Source organism: Natator depressus, chromosome 6 (genome assembly GCF_965152275.1).
Source record: "Natator depressus isolate rNatDep1 chromosome 6, rNatDep2.hap1, whole genome shotgun sequence".
Lineage (NCBI taxonomy): Eukaryota > Metazoa > Chordata > Testudines > Cheloniidae > Natator > Natator depressus.
The window spans coordinates 91,379,758-91,396,688 of record NC_134239.1 but is presented as its reverse complement, the minus strand read 5'-3'; the positions used below and the strand labels follow the sequence as shown (position 1 = coordinate 91,396,688).

General features: G+C 44.9%; 1 protein-coding gene across 1 annotated transcript in view; it reads left to right on the top strand.

The window, feature by feature from the left end:
* Positions 1-16,931, top strand: part of SPTLC2 (serine palmitoyltransferase long chain base subunit 2) — a 119,144-nt gene that overhangs the window by 92,067 nt on the left and 10,146 nt on the right. The window contains exons 10-11 of the mRNA XM_074956022.1: positions 10,793-10,928; positions 12,413-12,542. Of these exons, the coding sequence (XP_074812123.1) occupies positions 10,793-10,928; positions 12,413-12,542 (266 nt within the window). The remainder of the gene's footprint in view (positions 1-10,792; positions 10,929-12,412; positions 12,543-16,931) is intronic.

The window sequence follows — 16,931 nt, the reverse complement described above, 5'->3', positions numbered from 1 at the left end:
ACTGCAACCCCAACACACAGTTCTGTCTGTACTGTGCGAGGGATTTTAATAAAGATAAATGCTGCTTTGAAATCTCTTGAAGAATTAACCAAAAATGTAAAGGATCTTAGGGGTATTTGTGTTGCACAGAAAGTCTTTCATTTAGATCCAGGCAAAAATGGTCACTAGTGTAGCATGAAAATAAAACTGTGCCCGTGTTCCTTTGCCCAGCTAGAGTTAGTTTACCACCCTCCCCGAGTGCAGCATTTGTCAATTATCTGTTTGTATACAACACAACATGCCTCTGATTCCTCCAGAAGCCTGGATGATGAAGTGTTGCATTGTTTAGAAGCGCAGAATTTGTGATTATTCCCCAGTAACAGCCCTGAAAGTGCAGGAGGCAAAAACAAATATGTCTGGATTGAACTAAAGGTCATGTGTGTGATAACACCCCTCAGAGCTAGTTCATCAGCCATTATAGCAGCTGGTTGGGACATTCCAAATGAGACCCTTTGTAGCAGAGAGAGCCTTCTGCAATAAAATCTGGTTCTTTGGATTTATAGGGACGACTTTTTATAATAGAATGGGAAGAAGTAAAACTCAGACTCCTGACTTCATTGAAAAGTGTCTGCTTTTTCCGTTGTCAGTTGCAAAAGAACCTGGAGTGCTGTCTGTGCTAGTCTTAGAATCAACATCCTGCTCTAACGATATGCCCATCCTGGACTGGAAGGATTTACTTAAAAAACATTTTGTGGCAAATGGAGGAGGTGGTTGTCTTAGGCTTTGTCTACGCTATACAGTTTTGTCAGCAAAACTGGAGGTGTACACTCTACAATGCTCCTCCCGCCAATGTAACTCCCCTGCTGTGACGACATAAAACTACCTCAGCAAGAGGCATAGGGCGTATGTCGGTGTAGTTAGGGCAACACAGTGTGTGTAGACACTGTGTTCCTTACATGGGCTATCGGCTGTCATTCTTCTCAATTTCACAGCTCCAGTGGAGCTATGAAATTAACAAGAAAGCCAGCTCCTGGACTGCTGCCCAGTCTCTGCTTCCAAGCCGAGCTACCACTTAGGCTCCCAGCTTGGGCTGCTGCCCATGCTCCCCGCTGGGAGGCCTGCTACCCTCAGGAGTTCTTGCTCCCCACCTGGAGCATGGCAGCCACCTGGACTTTGGAGGTGAGAAACCCCAGAAGGCTGCTTCCAGCTGGGAGTGTGGAAGCAAGAAGCCGGGGATGGGGGTAGCTGAGCTCCCAGTGGGGAGCTGCGTAGATCTGAGAGCCCTGGCTCTCAGTCCCCCACACTGCCCCTCTTCAGTGGGTGGAAGTGCTCCTCATGAGGACGCGCACCACCAACAGAAGGAGGGTAGTGGGGACATCTGCCACTGCAGTAATGAATGCGGTGGCTGTAAGTCGACCTAACATAGGTCATCTTATCTTTATAGTGTAGCCAGAGCCTTAGGCTCCTGGCAATGCTACACACAAAGTTTGGACTATTAGTTTAAGCAAGAGCTTTGGTGTTTTGAAGCACAATGACAGCTAAATAGATGGAAGCTCTTTTGTATACCCGTTTCATTGATCAACCCCATCATTCACCCATCATGATCACTGTGGAATCTTAGACTCCCCACCTGTTTAGTGCTGCCCATCTCTGTGCATCCTTCATTTGTCCTTAATTTTAGGCATGAGAGCTTCTGAGGGGTAGATGGGTACTTGAAAGTTATTCTGTGACATATCCTTATTTCTCAGCCCAGGAGAAACTGACAACCAAATAATGCTGATTTACCATGTACCAGCAGTGCTAGAGATGTATCATTTCTCATGCTGCTTCAGACAGTGTATTCAGGATACGAAATGGATTCTCATGGGAAGGCTTTGAGCTGCTCAGGATTTCAGAGGGGTGTTTAGCTCACTGTTTCAAGGTTGCTGCTTCCTATTTGTTTACATGATCCTTCTTATCCAGCCATCATCTGTGTCTTTATATGTCTTAAAAATATCAGAGTAAAAAGCCCATTCTTCCCCCTTCCCCCCATACAAGTCATCTTTTGAGGCTTAAATAGACGTTTGTAAAATTAGCATTAAAAGTGAAATAATAAGCACCAATTACTGGAAGAGGTGCATTGGAACAAAAAATGTCTTACCCTCATCCCTACCATCATTTCATCTGTGGCACCTAGTAGCACTCTAGTACAAGTGCAAAGCTGTGCAGGCCTAAAGCAAGAGCAGGTCCGGTGCACAATGTATAGAGTTAGGTTCTCACCACAGTGCTTATAAATGTCAGAACACTTATCTGGTATTCCCAGGCCTGAAATGTTCCTGTAGGGTTGATAGAAGCCACCTTATACTGACAGTTCCATAAAGAATGGATTTGAGAGAGGCTCTTAACTGCTCAGCCACTGAAGCTGCTGTTATCATGGTGGTAGCCTGGGGTAGGAGAGGTGCTACTTCATGCTTGAGTACCACTTCTGCACTAAAGGTATCATGTGGCATCTGTCAACCAGAGTGGTGGCGATTTAAAGTGATGTACCTTGTCATCCAGGGCTCATGAAAGGTGGTTACAATCAAGGACATGGGTGTTTTCCCATCTAACTGCTATCTAGACACACTTAGCACATCTTAGCTCTCCAAACATGCATTTATTTTCATTCTCTTACAGCCTTGTTCTTATTTCTTATCTCTGCCAGATCCACAAAACCAATACCACCCCAGCTCTGTAAGAGTTGAAGGCTGGATATAAAGGGAACATGCCCTTTAAATGGCATGTGACCTTTACTTATATGATACCTTGGCTGCCTAGCCCTTTGAAGATAGATGTGAACTTTACACTACATGATAATATTCAGATTGTTAGTATCAAGGGGTAGTGTCACTGAATTGTGAAGGAATTTTTTTGAGTGAAATGGGTTGTAAAAGGTGACAGAGGCAAAAGAGGAGTTAGTTGTTAACTTTAGGACACCAAAGAGACAAGCTGGTTGTGACTTGAATCCCAAAGTAGATCTGTCGGTAGCTAATTTAATCCATTTACCATCCCCATGTAGTTTCATATCAGATGCCCTGATAAGGGGCTCCTAGTTTTCTTTTCTAGTCCTTTAAAGAATTCAGTTACATTGCCCCCTGAAAGTCACTGCATTCCAGTTCACCAGATTAAAGGATGTTAACATAACTGTTACACAGCTCCTCTGTGTGTGCAGACAATTGGCAGGGCAGTGTCTCAGCAGCTCTGATTTGAGCTGTCTAAAAAATGAAGTTAACCTTTGCCAAGAATTACAGCTGCTGGAAAGTTGCTGCCATCCCAGCATCTTCCTAGACCTGTAGTTGAGCAGATACAGACAGAAGTCTGAGCTCCACAACTTATGGTCAGACTAGAGAGGCATGTCTGACTGTTATGTACATAGCAGGATAACACTGGATATGTCTGCACTGCAGCAGAAACCCAGGGGGAGTAGAATTTGAGTTAGCAGGCCCTGGGTTTGTTAACCTAGGGCTTGAGCATCTACACTCCTTTGTAACGTCAGGTTAGGAATTGTTGAACCCTAGGTCCCAACCTGCAGATCTAGCATCTACACTACATTATGTTGGCCCTAGTCTCACCACCCATATCTCAGATTCCCTAACACCCACCCAAAACATGGGCACCCTAGCCTTGTGTTCAAGTGCAGTATGGGAAAACTTGAGTCTCCAGAGGATAAAGAAAGTCGACCCATGGGATTGTAGGATACTTTTGGTAGACTGAGAGCATGAGTCCAGGCTGTCTCTACTCTGCAAAATAATAGGACTTGGATCTTGGGGCCCAGCTTGACTTAGGCTCAGACCCCCCACTCGTGGGACCCTAGATCTGATCCCTGGCTTAGCACGATTTGTGTGTAGACAGAAGCGCAGTTAGGCTTGAGCCTGAATTTGAATGCTGAGCTTACATTGTAGTGTAGACATCGGATCTAGGGCCCTGCCTGTACAGTTCTTTATGCTGGTTTGGTTTCACTGAGGTTAGCAGCACTGGGAGCACTAGCGCCGAGAAATGTGCTGACTGCTGCCAGTCGTCAGCACTATGTTAATTTACATCTGCTCAGAGCATGGTTAAAGGACTCCATGCTTAAAATGGTGGTAGCAGCTGGCAGCCCAACCACTGGTGCTCCCAATGTTGCTAATGCCAATGTAGTTAAACCAGCATTTACTGTTGACAAAGCCAGAGTTGGGTGTGTTTTCTCTTAACCTTGTACATCGTACTCCAGTAGTGTACCTCCATTGCCCTTGAAACCAATGCGGTATTTTAAGATAGAGCCAGGATACCAAATATCTTATGCTGGGGGAGGTAAAAACTACATGGAACTTTGGATGTAAAAGGACTAGGGGAACAGAAGCTCCAGAGTTTTAATCCTTGTTTGGCTGATGACTAATCTTGGATTAGACATTTAACCTCACTGTTCCTCCATTTTCTTCATCTATAATGGGTGGCCAACCTGAGCCTGAGAAGGAACCAGAATTTACCAATGTACATAGCCAAAGAGCCACAGTAATAAGTCAACAGCCCCCCATCAGCTCCCCCTCCCCCGTTCCCAGCGTCTCCTTCCCATCGGCAGCCCTGCCAATCAGCACCTCCCCGCACCTCCCAATCAGCTGTTTTGTGGTGTGCAGGAGGCGGGGGGGAGCCAGGGCATGGCAGGCTCAGGGGAGGGGAGGGGAAGGGGTGGAGTGGGGGCAGGGCCTGTGGCAGGGGCAGGGGTTGAGCAGTGAGCAACCCCCCCCCCCCCGGCACATTGGAAAGTAGGCACCTGTAGCTCCAGCCTCAGAATCGGTACCTATACTAGGAGCCACATATTAACTTCTGAAGAGCCGCATGTGGCTCCGGAGCCACAGGTTGGCCACCCCAATCTATAAAATGGCAAAGAATTGCTCCACAGCAGTGGTGGGAAGAGACTACTGGGTATCAATAAAATGCTTTGAAGCTTGAAAGCATAGTATAAGCATTAACTTTTAGCATCATGAGAGCCTTGAAAGAGTCCAGAGAAGAAAATAGCAAAGCAGCTATGGACTATAAATTAGGACTGAGATTTCAGGTTAAGCTTTAGCCCATGAGGCCTCCAATGATTAGAGAGGTGATGTGGGCATAAGTTATCTTGCTTCTTATTCATAGTAGTGAAAGTGGATATTTGTTTGAGGGGGTTTTTTAGTATACATACTAAAAATTTTGCCAAAAGGTGTGTGGCTGTGCGATATTATATAGGGACAGGGACCACTGCAGCTTTCTCTGAGAAGGTCCCAGCACAGCCTTCCTGTTCACCATAATTTGCTCTTTCAAACTGTCCCTGGAGAACCCTAACTTTTATTGCATACAGTGGTATTAGAAATATATGGATTAGCTCTCACCCTCCGTCAGGAACACTAACCTTCCACTGTTGTTGTAGATCTGCTCATTCAGACCTTACTGTGCAGTCAGCCTTAACTGAAATCAAGTTACTAGTGTTCAGGCTTGAGAAAGCTTAGAGAGATTCTGCGTTTAGGGGATCTGATTGGACTTGAGAGCTAATTACATGATAGGCTCAGAGTGTGAAGTTATGTCCCTGTTCTACAGGAGATGAGTGGGAAAGGGTGGAGGGAGTTATACACTTACACAGCACAAATTCTGGAGAGAGTGTTTTGAAAAAAAATGTTATTGGGAAAGGGAGGTGAAGACATTGTCCTTAGCTGGTGGTGGTGATTGTAGTTTAAAAACTCTGAAGCTAGCCTTTCATCGAAGGAGGAGTTGGGATGTAAAACACACTGATGTTTCACCCTTTATTTTTATGTTTGGTTTTTGATTGTGTGATTGTGGATGGAGTATTTGGCCTATTTTTGGCTTTGAACTACATACGGTATTAACCCATGTCACTCCAGGTCACATCAAATGAAATTTTTTCTCTTCCTGGCATGAGATGCGCCCCTTGGATGTCTCCTCTTCCATCTACTACAGAACACTGCTTACTAGAAAAGTAAGCAGAGCCCAGCCAGTCAACCCCTCAATGTGGTATGTGGTGGATACTACTGCTACACTTGCTGTTTCAGCAGATGAAATTTGCACTCAGTAGAGACAAAGATATGGCATCACTTCTCCAAGAACTCTGAAAGACAGTGATCTGTAAGTTATACAGGGTAGACCATAGTAAATCTTACTATCCCAGTCTTATCACTGCCTTGGTATCTTCTCATGCGAAACAAATTAAAACATCAACTTGTCCTCCAAAACCATGGCAACCGTCTTGTTGGTGAGAGTGTGTGAAACTTCCTGTAGGCAAATTTAACTATATATTATACTCTATAATTGTTATACTTTAATTTCAAATAGGCATCCTTACATGTTGCTGTCAAATAGACTGATGTTTAGTCTAGACTGCCTATACAGACATATTTTCTGCATGCACTGGCTGTACCTTACTCAGCAAATGCCTCAGCACAGATTTGGTTGTATATATGGTTACTTGTAAGGAGCGGTTGAAGCCAGATACATATGTGAGTGAGAGTTTGCCTTCATGTTTCCAGGCTATACCTGGAGACTGTAAGCTCTGGGCTCCAGTGGCTTGGTATGGACGAGCTGTCATGTAAGCTTTAAGACACCGTCGTGGCTGGTTGGGGAAAAATTGGACCTACCAAGATATGGTAGAGGGCAGGTACATGCTAGGGTTGCCATTTTTGGTTGGATGTATTCCTGGAGGTTTCATCACATGACGTAATCTTTCATTAAAAATTAATTTTTAATTCCTGGAGACTCCAGGGCAATCCTGGAGGCTTGGCAACCTTGGTACCTGAACAAACGTAGTGTGTGTCCCTCTGTTGAACCTTTTTGCCCTATTCTCATAGGCAGGCGGTGTGCTAACATTTACCAGAATGCTGTTCTGAATACTACTAACAACATAATGACAGGTTTCAGAGTAGCAGCCGTGTTAGTCTGTAGTCACAAAAAGAAAAGGAGTACTTGTGGCACCGTAGAGACTAACAAATTTCGTGAGCTACAGCTCACTTCATCGGATGCATTCAGTGGAATTTCCACTGAATGCATCCGATGAAGATGAAGTGAGCTGTAGCTCACGAAAGCTTATGCTCAAATAAATGTGTTAGTCTCTTAAGGTGCCACAGGTACTCCTGTTCTTTTTACTAATAACATAACTGTTGTAAATAACATTCCCCATAGACACATTGTTCTGCTACACATGGTGGTGAATAAAGGAAAAATATATAGGATTGTAAAGTCCATTTATTCATATCTGAATACTGGTGACAGCAGAATTTTCAGAAGCCTTCTCAATCTATCATTACCTTTGTACACTCAGTAGCTAACCTCCCAGTGATCTGCCGCACACTATCTATCCATTGCACTGGTTGTCCCCTATAATGATGACCCAGCACCGTTCCTTCCATTATAACTTTCTCAGGTTATTCCACCTCTGTGCCTGATGTAACCGGGGTACGTAAGTCTGGGCTTGTTGATTTCTGAGAGCAGGGGTCCATTCCTGTCCAATAATTTTATATTTTTATAAAACATATTCATCTTTTCTATCCAGGAGATACACAAGAGTTTTCAAACACCACATCTCAAGTGCTTTGGTTTTCTTCTTGTTAGCAGCATTAGTTTCCCAGGATTCACATCCATAAGTTGCTATGGAAAAGAAATTTAAGCTTTTCTCCAATCTAACCTTCATACATTTCAAGATGCCACAATTTTCCCACAGTTTCATAAGGGAGGCCATGGCTGTGGGAGTCATCCCTAGTGCTCGGATTTCTTTGAAGCAGCCTTCTTGGCTGGATGTGTGTGAGCCTAGGTAACTAAATTCATCTCCTGTCTCTACAGCTTGACTGTGTTAATCGTGATGTCCGCTTGCATCCTTTTATTGATTGTGTCAACGAATGTGCATTTCATATTCCCTACATTCAGGAATAGTTCATATTCCTCGCTAGCTGTTTTTACAGACTCCCAGCATTTGTTGCATTGCATCAGCAGTTGCAGCAAGAGTGTTGTATCAGCATATCTGAGGTTAGTTTTAAGAAGTGTCCACTAATGGAAATCTGAGCTCCTTCCACTTTATCAAAACCTTCCAGGGCTTCTCATAATAAATTCTCTGTATGTATTGAAGAGGCTTGGGGACAGAAATACACCCTTGTCTCACAGCCTGCCCAATGAAAAACCACTTGCTGTTGCTCAGTGTTGTTTGTACCATGGTCTGTTGTTGACCGATGCACCTGGTGATGACTTCAATGAGATGCTTTCAAATCCACCTGTCTGCCAGTAGCCTCCAGAGGCCGTCATGTTAGACGGTATCAAATGCTTTGGAGTAGTCAATGAGACATGTTATCAGTGGGTTATTATGCTTCCTGCATCTTTCGGTGTTATAATTGATATTTGCTATTTTATTACATAGGCCTTGTCCCTCTCTGAAACCAGCTTGTTGTGCTGGTGGTGGCTCTACCCTTCACTTTGTGATCCTGAATTATGTAGAGCAGCATTTCACTCACGTGCGTATCAGGGAGCTGGTGCTGAAGGCAATAGAGCAGCCTGCAGTAACTTCCTTTGGTAAGGGCAGAAAGATTCCTGTCGTCCAGTCATCTGGCCGGTTTCCAGTCATCCGTACATTAAAGCAAATTTTCCACATGAGTTCAATACCATGATCACCAATCACCTTTCAGCAATTGTGCTGGTACGTTATCCAGCCATGGTGCTTTCCCAGGCTTCATTTCCATACTAGCTGGCACCACTGCCTCTCATAGGGTTGACGGCTCCAGCTCTGTGCTCGTTCCTATTGTCCTGTGTTGTAAGTGGTTCTGAGGCATACATATTGGCACAGTAATCTCTCTACCTGCATTTGATGATATCACTTTCAGTAAGAACTCTGCCATCATGATCTTTTATTATACTCTCTCGCAGGAAAATCTTTAGTAAGAAGTCTGACCAGTATACTATGGGTAGGCCCCTACCAAATTCATGGCCATGCGAAAACGCATCACGGACCGTGAAATCTGGTCTTTTGTGTGCTTTTACCCGATACTAAACAGATCTCACAAGAGAGCAGCATTTCTCAAATTGGGGGTCCTGACCCAAAAGGGAGTTGCAGGGGAGTCACAAGGTTATTTTAGGGGGGTTGCGGTATTGCCACCCTGACTTCTGGGCTGCCGTCAGAGCTGGGGGGCTGGAGAGCGGCGGCTGTTGGCCGGGCACCCCACTCTGAAGGCAGCACCCCACCACCAGCAGTGCAGAAGGAAGGGTGGCAATACCATACCATGCCGTCCTTAGTGGTGCACTGCTGCTGCCGTTGGCTCTGCCTTCAGAGCTGGGCTCCTGGCCGGCAGCTGCCACCCTCCAGCTGCCCAGCTCCCAAGGCAGCGCAGAAGTCAGGGTAGCAGTACCGCGACCCCCCCTACAATAACCTTACAATAACCTTGCGACCTCCCCCTCCCCCACAACTCCTTTTTGCATCAGGACCCCTATAATTACAACACTGTGAAATTTCAGATTTAAATAGCTGAAATCATGAAATTTATCATTTTTTTTTTAAATCCTATGACCATGATATTGACCAAAATGGACCAAGAATTTGGTATAGCTCTAACTATTGGGGAGAGGGCAGTTGCCCTGACTTTGTGACTTTTTTTGGAAGGGGTCTCTAGGAATATAATTCTAATTTTAAATTGAAACCCTCATTTGGGATTGTTGGTAGAGAACATTTCAGGAACCAGAAAGATATCATAAAGTCACTTAAGACTGCATACTATCAGTATAAAATATGGGGTATTATTTAGACCGTGGCATTTTGAAGACAGTGATCCTTTCAAAGGATTTGTGTAGCAGAGAAATTTGATGTATTTTTTTGTGTGGGAGACTTGTGATATGTGGGAAGGGGGGAGGGGTATTGAGCTTTGGAGTAAAAGGTCTGATCATTGCAATGTGTAGGCACACATACAAGTCTGTTTGAGAGACCAGGATATGTGCAGATGGAACTGCAGTGTACAGGAGTTGGAGTAGTGTAACAGCATGCTCATAATGTGCAGCAAGAATGGAGAAAAAAATATCTGAAGCTATCTTCAAAAGCCTTGTGTCAGGTTTCAGGAGCTGAACTTGCTCATGTTATGGATACATCTGACAGAAGCTTGAAAGTATTCCTCTGTAAGCATGGCTTTGGATTTTCAAATCTCAGTCCATCTGCAACCCTGCATTTCAAGTCAGAGGTTGAACTTTCAGTTTGTTCTGCTGTAATGGTGTGTTCAGAAAATAAAACCTTAAACAAGCTAAATTTTGGTTTGCGTGCTTACCTTATAGCTGTCTTTTTATCTTGTGCCACTTTGACTTCAGCATATTGGCAAAGGGTAGCAATATTGTCTCAGTTGATCAGTTTCTTTACTGAATTCTCTTTCACAAATTCACTAACTCTGCTTTGTTGTTGTGGATTTGCCAGTGAGCCAGGGTCTACTGGCATGAATCTTTTATAGGAGCGTGTGATTACCCATGTTCCAGACAATCTCAGTACAAACCTAATTATTATGGAAGAATTAAGGAATCATTTAAACTCTTGCAGCTCATGAAAGGGTCATCTGTTGTCCATTCTGCAGCAGTGTAGCCAGAAAATAGAGTAATCTTGGCCGTGTTAAAGGGAACTGAGGAAGGAGATACTGCAAACAATTGCTGGTTGCAGTTCAAATTTTAAATAACTTTGCAGTTTAGTTAACACTTTTATATACAAAGCTGGTCCAAATATGTTCATAATAAAGATGGCACAAGACTAACTACAGTTATGTGGTACATGTGATCTGTGGTGGTCATTTTGCTCATGGTTTTTCCTTCATTTTTTTTCCAGGCAAGGAATGTGTGCAGCAGTTGGCAGAGAACACCAGGTATTTCAGGAGGCGGCTGAAGGAGATGGGCTTTATTATCTATGGAAACGAAGATTCCCCGGTTGTGCCTTTGATGCTGTACATGCCAGCAAAAATTGGGTAGGTTCAGTGGAGAAAATTCCCCATCCATCCACTTGACCCAGACTTGTTAGGAAGCTGGCTTTTTTTCCTGGTCTCTGTGCCTACTGCCTGTAGAATACTGCCAGAGACATGTAGAATACTGCCATGTTCTACAAGTGCTCAGGAAGCTCTCTTCGTCTTGGTTTATACTTGGAAAGAAGCATTTGAGAGAATGACGTTTAGAGGTGTTTTTTGGCCTATGAGCAAAAGGGAGAGGAGTAAACTCCAAACTGTAGGCAAGAATTGGTTTTGTGTTGCTCTTGGGATTCAGATATGGGACTAAGGGGGACATGCAGCTAAGAGATGAGGTGAGATCTGGTAGAAATGGAAGCCACTCCTGGGCGTGATGTGATGGTCACAGAACCACATGGGGGAGGTGCCAGGTTCTGAAGTGGTTTTGGTCTCAGACGGATAGTCCCTCTATTTACAGCTGTCTAGGTCATACTTTTTTTGGTGCCTTGTGCTGGGAATGTTTACATTAGAGAGGATATGAATAAGAGGCTATCAGAGATGTACACAGAATAACAAATGGTACAGAGAAGGTGAATGGGTAAATAGGAACATCCCCATTCTCCTAATTCAAGAACAAAGGGGAATTCCATGAAATTGAAGGGCAGCAAATTTGAAACCACTTAAAAGGAAGTACATTTTACACAGTGCATAAGTCCATGAAACTCTTTGTGAGTTGAGGCCAAGAGCTTAGTACAGTACAAAGAAGGGTTAGATTTTTTATATAGATTGTGGAAACTTTCACAGTTACATTAGGATTATAAACCCTCATGCCTCTGGGGTATAAGACAGCCACTATCTGACAAGGATTAGGAATGAATTTTCCTTCTGGGAAGGTATTCCCTGTCTGTCCATTATGGAGATTCTTGCACCTTCCTCTGAAGAATCTAGTTCTTGCCACTGTCTGGCATACTGTCAATTGTCCATCTAGTCTGCTACCTAGTCAAGAATGGCAATTGCTAGGTTCTTATGAGCACTTTTGAGCAGATGCCACAGTGTACCTTAATTGCATTACATTGGTGAAAACAATCCTTTTTTGAAACTGCAGAGGCTTCTGCTTCAGGGATAGGCAGCAGGGGGGAATTCCTCTTATAGTCAGACTCTGGAGTGTAAGTCCTTGTTTTCCATCAGAGAGATTTTCAAGCTTAGGTTACAAATCCATTTAGAAGCAGCCCACTAAAAGACCAGCTCCTGCCAAATATAATCTTTCAGCTTTGTTAGAACTTAATACAGTGAAACCTTTCTGGGAAGACCACCTCTGGACTGAACAAAAGAAGCCTTTGTGAGCAGGCATTCTACCTCAAAGAGAAGGCAGTGGAAAGTCAGAACTGCAGCCTGTCAGGCACGCTTCACCAAAGACCTGTGTGGTTTAGTGTACTGAGACCTTTATGCTGCTGCTCTGTCTCTGCTTCTTCAGTATCACTCTCAACATTCCTCATTGCTTTCTCTTGCAGTGCATTTGGGCGCGAGATGCTGAAGCGAAACATAGGTGTCGTGGTTGTGGGTTTCCCTGCCACCCCAATCATCGAATCCAGAGCCAGATTCTGTGTGTCTGCAGCTCATACCAAAGAGATGCTTGATACTGTAAGTGTCTGATCTTGTCTTCCTCTCATCTATGTCTGTACCTTCTCTAAACAGAGATGGCATTTGGCTGTTGGTTTTTGCAAGCTGGTTCTGTGTTCAGCACACAAGCCAAACAAGTATTCATAGCATCACAGAAACTAGAGATGAAAAAGATTTCCCTCTGGACAATAAGTGGTTGTCTATGGTACGTATTCTAGGGCTTTCCTCAGTACGTTTTTAAATGAGCCAGCTAACACTCTGTCCATCACTTTTCTTGAGAGAACTCCCCTTCCACTCTTAAAAGGCGGTAATTTGTGTGTTATGGATAGTTAAGAACACAAGGGCAAGAGATATTTCCTTCTAGCCTTAGACTTGGAAGTTAGAGCTGGAAAAGACGGACTAGCTAATCGGGGCCCAGGAGTGCAGTGTTATTGACATCAGAACATTACGTACCACTAGATATTCCTGGAGGGAATTCTACACCACTGTGCGCACACCGAATTCATGTCCCCCAGGAGACTTCTTCTTTGTTTCCATGCAGAAAAATTATTTTCTGACAGGGAAGTGAAACGGAAGCCTCAAGAGCGGTCATGCACCATTCCTCAGCAGTGTGGGCACATCATTTCAGGTGCCTGGAGCAGCTGGTGAAAAGGTAAATCACTGCAGGGGGACAGGGCTGGGGACACTCCGGCCTGTGGCTCCTACCCTGCACCAGGCTTAGCTACTAGTCCCAGATGGGATGAGGATGGGGGAGGACAGGACTTGCTCTTCCCCTGCAAGCAGCAGCTGAAGCTGGATCAGACCCACTCCGCAAAAACCTCCCTCAGCTGCAGGAAGCTCTCCCACCCCCTCCCCCTCCCCCGTTCCCTGCCCCCATTGTTCCTCAACTGTGGGGGAAGGGGTCACTGTATTAGGAGCTGCTACCCCATCTTCCCAACCCCCATGCATCCAGATCCTCCCACCAAGCCCCTCCTGCCCGAACCCCCACCCTGCTGAGCCTCACCCCCTGCATCTGGACCCCCCCCTGCACCCAGGGGCCTCCTCCCTCTTGTGGAGCCCCACCTCTGCTGCACCTGGACCCCCCCGCTGACCCCTGCACCATCCCAACAAGCCCTCCCACACCTGGACCCCCACCTCACTGAGCTCCAACTAGCTGTACCCAAATCCACACCCCACTAAGCCCCACTTTTCCAGCACCCGGACCCCCCTGCCGAGCCTCCAGCACCCGGACCCCCCTGCCAAACCCCATACTCCACACTGACCCCCCCCCCCACTCCAACCACCTTCACCTTGACACTCCTCCTCCCCCACCCCACCCCGCAGAGTCCCATTGCCCCTGCACCTGGAACACCCCCCACCCCCAGTGAGGCATCCAGATTTACACTCACTTTGAGCCACCCGCACCCAGATTGCCTGACACAGAAATCCCTCACACCACACCTGGATCCCTCCACACTTGGAGCTTGCCAGGCTGTACCCGGCACAGAGGGGCAGGGCCTCGGGGTGTTTCTGGGGTAGGCCCAGCCCTTGTGCAGTGTCAGGGTCTGGTGCAGCCTCACTGCTGAGTCTGTTTCCCGGGGGGGCTGCAGGGTGATCTCCCACCTTCATGCCTATGCTCCCCACTGCCATGCTGGAGCCTTCACATTTATTTATTGACAAATAAAATTTGCAGAATTCCCTGAGGAGTAACTGGAGTTGGAACTGTCACCCTTGCTAAAGCCTCAGAGGTGAAGGATTGAACACTGTCCTCAGATGTCCTCAGAACGCAGTCCACCTGCACGTTGGCAGGTGATGGAGGACTGCTCCGTTGCACCTATTCTGGTGACTAAATTCATTTCAACAGATAGTTGTTTAAGCTTGTTGTCTTTGAAGGACAGGCACACTGTGTGTAACCCAGTCCAAGGCCATGTCAAAGCTCCCCATGTTCTGCAGACTCCCTGCTTCATGGTGTGGTTCCATTAAAGCTTTCTAGGAGCTTCATAAAGTGATAACTCAAGTGATGCTTTTCCCTTTGTACTGAACCCAGTACCTCAGAATGGCTCTAGGAGGCGCTGTGCTGCTGGAGTTACTCTTTTCCCAGGAAACTCTTTTGGGAGCTCCTCCTAAGCACTATCTCTTTTTTTTTTTTTTTTTTAGAGAAGGGGAACTGGTGGGCAAGGCACTCGAGATCACATCTCTGTGGCTAGAGACCTGTAGAGTCAGAAAACAGGAGAATATGTATACACACACAGTTTAGACAGCTTAGTTAGGTCACTAGCATTTACCCCGTAACTGTATTGAGTGGAATACAGCCAACTGCGTTGTCTCAGAAGTGTCCAAATATGAGTAGGTAGTAACAGTTCTATATAGTGTAATAGACAGGAGTTGGCATGTGAGCTGACAGTTTCCAATGTGTTGTCAAAAACCAAGAGCCAACCTCCTCACACTACCACCACAGCACCTTTAGATCAGCAGCTGAGAATTCCACTTGTTTGGTTTTTGTCTTTGCTAGGAAACCAATAAAACAGAATGGTATAAGTCATGTATGTGTACACACAATACATAAACGCATGTGCAATTTTACAGCAAGCTTAGATTCAGTTATCATCTTTCCTCACCACAGTTACTTATTCAATAAAGGATTTACTGCACTACGCCTCACTGATCAGACTCATCCCCTTACAATTATTTAATCAGCTAGGCAAACAGGATGACATGCATACAAGTCACGCAAGTGACCACAGTCTCTTAGGCCTTGTCTACACTATAGGGGAAATTCGATCTAAGCTATGCAATTTGAGTTAAGTGAATAGCATAACTCAAATTGACGTAGCTTAGATCTACTTACTGCGGGATACACACTACTCAGTGTTGATGGGAGAGCGATCTGCAGTCGATCCCCTGTAAGTGCAGACAAGCCCTTACAGCTGGTCTACACTGGGAACTTACGTTGGCATAGCTACGTCACTTAAAGGTGTGGAAAAATCCACATCCCGAAGTATCATAGTTAAGCCTACCTAACCCTCGTCAACACAAGAATTCTTCCATTGACCTATCTACCACCTCTCAAGGAGATGGATTACCTAGGCCAGTGTTTTTCAACCTTTTTTCATTTGTGGACCCCTACAAATTTTCCAGTGGTGGTGCGGACCCCTTTAGAAATCTTAGACAGTCTGCAGACCAAGTTGAAAACCATTGTAAGTCGACAGGAGAACACCTCCTGTCAGCATAGGTAGTGTCTGTACTGAAGCGTTTCAAGTGTAGACAAGCCCTTACTCTGTCTCTCAATTCTACACTGTCTGTTGTCTCCTCCTGCTGTCTTAATTTAGAGTAAGCACTTTGGGATGAGGTGTCCATCTATTTGTTTTCTCAAGTATGCTTATGATGCTATTATAAATGAATAAATAGTACTGTACCCTTTCCATTCAAAACAAAACCATGCTCCTCTGTTGTAAGCGTACCTTTCTTCTACCATCCTGTTCACTAGTAACATTCCAACTGCCCAAAGAATATTTCAAATCTTATTTTTTCTCATGTTTATTTTTAACTATTAATATAGCCAATAATAGTAATAACGCTTTATATAGAACTTCTCCAAAAATAACCAGGTGCTTCAATTTAGAGGAAATTATTAAGGCCTGGTCTAAACTGGGGGGGGATCAATCTAAGTTACGCAACTTCTGCTACGTGAATAACATAGCTGAAGTCGACGTACTTAGACCTACTCACTGCAGCATCTCCACTACGGTGAGTTGACTGTTGCTGCTCCCCCGTCGACTCTATCTGCGCCTCTCGCAGCGCTGGAGTACAGAAGTCAATGAGAGAGCGCTCGGGTCAATTTATCATGTCTAGATTAGACGCGATAAATCAACCCCTTCTGGATCGATCTCTGCCCGCTGATCCGGCGGGTAGTATAGACATACCATTAATCTTATTGTGTCTTTTCTGATGTAGAGGGGGAGTTTGGTAGCAAACAGCCATCAGAGGTTAAGCACTGGCCGCCGGATCTGATCCCTCTCTAACTGATTGCAAAAATACCAAAGAAATATTGAATCTGTGATAGAATTGGGGAGGGCTAGCAGGGGGCTTGTCAGAGCTGAGGCTGGAGAGGGAAATTGGGTAAAGTCTACACTTATATGCCTGGAGCTGCCAGTTCTATTATCCGGACACTTTCCTAAACAAATTTCACCTAATGTTGGAAGCTTGGAGAAGGGAGGCTTTACTTATAAATGATGATATTTGTAATGCTTCCCTTTTCTTATTAAATAAACCCACACAATGGGCAGCAGTTCTCTGTTACAATTTGTAATTGTTTTATGTAAATAAGATTTCCTTGCCTGAAAATATTTGGCTCTGGATTAGAGCAAAGTCCCTCCTAACCTGCATCCCTGTGGGCTGATGCTTTCTTTTCAGTGATGAAAAATATATTAC